The following is a 2,500-nucleotide window of genomic DNA, read 5'->3' on the forward strand; positions in this document are numbered from 1 at the left end:
GAGGGGAACGGAGCACCACTTCACCCGCCAGATGTCCAGCGTGGCGTTCCCTTCGTCCACCGTCACCTCTCAGCCGGTGTCGTCCGCCGCCGGGTCCTCGAGCTCCTACCTGGTCACCTCCTCGTCTCTGGCCGCCACCACGGCCACCGTGGGCCGACCGCCCTCTCCCAGAATCCTCAGAGGAGCCGGGAGTGTGTGGGGCGAGGAAGGCGGCGGAGGGGAGAGGGAGCGGGAGGGAGGAGGAGGTCGCGAGGGGCTAAGAGTTCGCTTCTCCGAGGACAAAACAGTCCACACGCATCACTATCAGTCTCAGTAGCTGTCTAGAGAGAGGGAGCGGGACAAAGAGAGGGAGGGCTACATGAGGAGGGCGGAGCAGGCGGCGGCTGAGAGCGCCGCTCATCAGGCGGCTCAGTCTCAGCAGCCTCAGAGACCCTCTTTTCTCAGAATGGAGAGCCAAGCCGACGCCTACTATCCTGTCCCTCACACCTCCCTCTCCTCCACCTACCGGTACTCAGCAGACAGCAAACCCTACGGGGAGCAGTGGGAGTGGCCTGATGGTCCTCCCTCCCCCCCGCCCCCCTCGGTGGATGCAGATGACGAGTTTGTCTATGCCGACCCCTCTCCCTCCTCCGTTGGAGTTCGCCAACAGCTTCGACCGAGCGATATCGGCGTACTCTCAGCGCGCGATGCTCGCCAACAGCCCTGACCTCCCGCCAACAGCAAGTCCCGCCCCCTCCGCCGCCGCTCCTCCTCCCCCCGCCGCCCCCTCCACCCCCCCCAAAAAGAACAGTTCGTAAGCGGGTTCCCGGCTCACACCCCCCTGCCGTCGCCCTCAGGCGGGCGACTCCACTGCCTCCAGCCTCACATCTTACGACAGTGAGGGTGGCGAACCTGACTCAGTCTGTCCACTTCCCCGTCCCAAACGTCCCCCAACCCCCTGCCCTCTTCCTCACCCTCCACCCTACAGCCCTCATCGGGCCCTCCACCTCCCCCGTCGGTGTCTCCCCCCGCCTCCTCCCGGCTCCTACCACCGGCCGTTCTCCATGTCCCACCACCACCACCACCTTTACAACAGCACTCACGCTCCCGGGCGCTCTTCGCCCACACCCCCCCCACACGCAGTCGCGCCTCCCCCGGCTTACCGTGGTCCCCCTCGCGCCCTCCTCCACCTCCGTCCCGCACAGGGGCTCCGCCTCCCACGCCTCGACCGCTAGCTGTGCCGCTACAACCACCGCTGCTGCCACCACAACAAGCACCTCCACTCAGCTCTACCAGGAGCGAACGCACGCCACATCCTCCGCCGCCGTCACGGGCGGCCGCAGGATGGGGGAGCACCATCGTCCTCCCCCCCGCCACAAAGAAAGGAGAGTCCCAGGAGACGGTGGTGGACTCTGGGATCGAGGAGCTGGACAGCCGCAGCAGTAGCGACCACCACCTGGACAGCATCCTGGCTCTCAGCGGCGTCCGGGGGGACAGACTGGACCGAGGGGAGAGAGCCGGCGGACGGATGGGAGGCGGGGCGGGGGAGGCGGAGAGGGGAGGAGATTTTCTGGACTCTTACATGAGCTACTTGGACGGACAGACGTTTGAGATGCAGAATGCCACAGCGGCGGCGTCCACGTACCCGAAAACGAACCGGTACAGAGATGTAGGCCGAACCGGAGAGCTGCACCGACAGACCAGCACCGCTCCCGCCTCCTTCCACTCCCACAGACGACGGGACGACCAGGAGGAGGACGAGCTCGAGGAGGGGGTGGCGGAGGACGAGAGCGGCCAGGACGGGTACAGCGTGAGGGACATGCAGAACTTGGGGCGACCCATTTCGCCGTACTTCGATCGGACCGCGCACTCCCGAGATGAAACCTCTGTGGGGCGACGGCCAGATGAGCGCCGACGCCGGCGGCCAGTCCGCAGCTCTTTTGGAAGGGAAGAAGATTTACCCTCCTGCGTCCAGCATGAAGCCCAGCATCATCAACGAGCTGAGCAGCAAGCTGCACCAAAGAACCAAGGACAGCTGGAGCAGCCAGAGACCGCTGGGGCAGACACAGGTACGCTTTACAGGAAACGGCGCCGCGTTGTGTCGTCGGTGTCGCAGCTTAAACTGCAGTTTGTTGTCATTCTAAGTGAACACGTCACGTGAGTTTTTCACCTCCCGCTGTTGATGCTGAAGCCTTCTTCTCTGTTGATGTCCTGTGTTGTTGCGTCTATGCCTCTCATGTATTTCTCTGGCTTTTTCCATGTGTTTCTCTCAGAAGCAGAAACAGGTAATAGAGCCTCTTCCGCACTCTTTTTGTTTTTCTGTCTGGAAGAATATAAAACTTTGACCTGCTTGAATGTACAAGAGAGGAAACTTTGTGATGCCTCACAAAACTCCAACATAAACATAGCTTGACGATGCTTCCTTTTGTGTGCGTGTGCATGTTTTTCATGTTTTCCTTGTTTCTGTCCTGCTTTTCTTCTCATGGTTTTTCTTTTTTTCTGCAGGTTTTCAGAAGACTTC

At 61.7% G+C, this 2,500-nt stretch overlaps 1 protein-coding gene across 1 annotated transcript in view; it reads left to right on the top strand.

Annotated features, from left to right (window-relative positions):
* shank1 (SH3 and multiple ankyrin repeat domains 1) overlaps positions 1 to 2,500 on the top strand; it is a 55,729-nt gene that overhangs the window by 51,323 nt on the left and 1,906 nt on the right. Inside the window, 13 exon segments of the mRNA XM_069165213.1 lie at positions 4 to 469; positions 471 to 566; positions 569 to 616; positions 618 to 701; positions 703 to 779; positions 781 to 829; positions 831 to 881; positions 883 to 903; positions 905 to 1,003; positions 1,005 to 1,154; positions 1,156 to 1,344; positions 1,346 to 1,840; positions 1,842 to 2,079. Of these exon segments, the coding sequence (XP_069021314.1) occupies positions 4 to 469; positions 471 to 566; positions 569 to 616; positions 618 to 701; positions 703 to 779; positions 781 to 829; positions 831 to 881; positions 883 to 903; positions 905 to 1,003; positions 1,005 to 1,154; positions 1,156 to 1,344; positions 1,346 to 1,840; positions 1,842 to 2,079 (2,063 nt within the window).

This window comes from Embiotoca jacksoni, unplaced genomic scaffold (genome assembly GCF_022577435.1).
Source record: "Embiotoca jacksoni isolate LCO1_2020_lvr unplaced genomic scaffold, fEmbJac1.0.p SCAF_34, whole genome shotgun sequence".
NCBI classification, from domain to species: Eukaryota; Metazoa; Chordata; class Actinopteri; family Embiotocidae; genus Embiotoca; species Embiotoca jacksoni.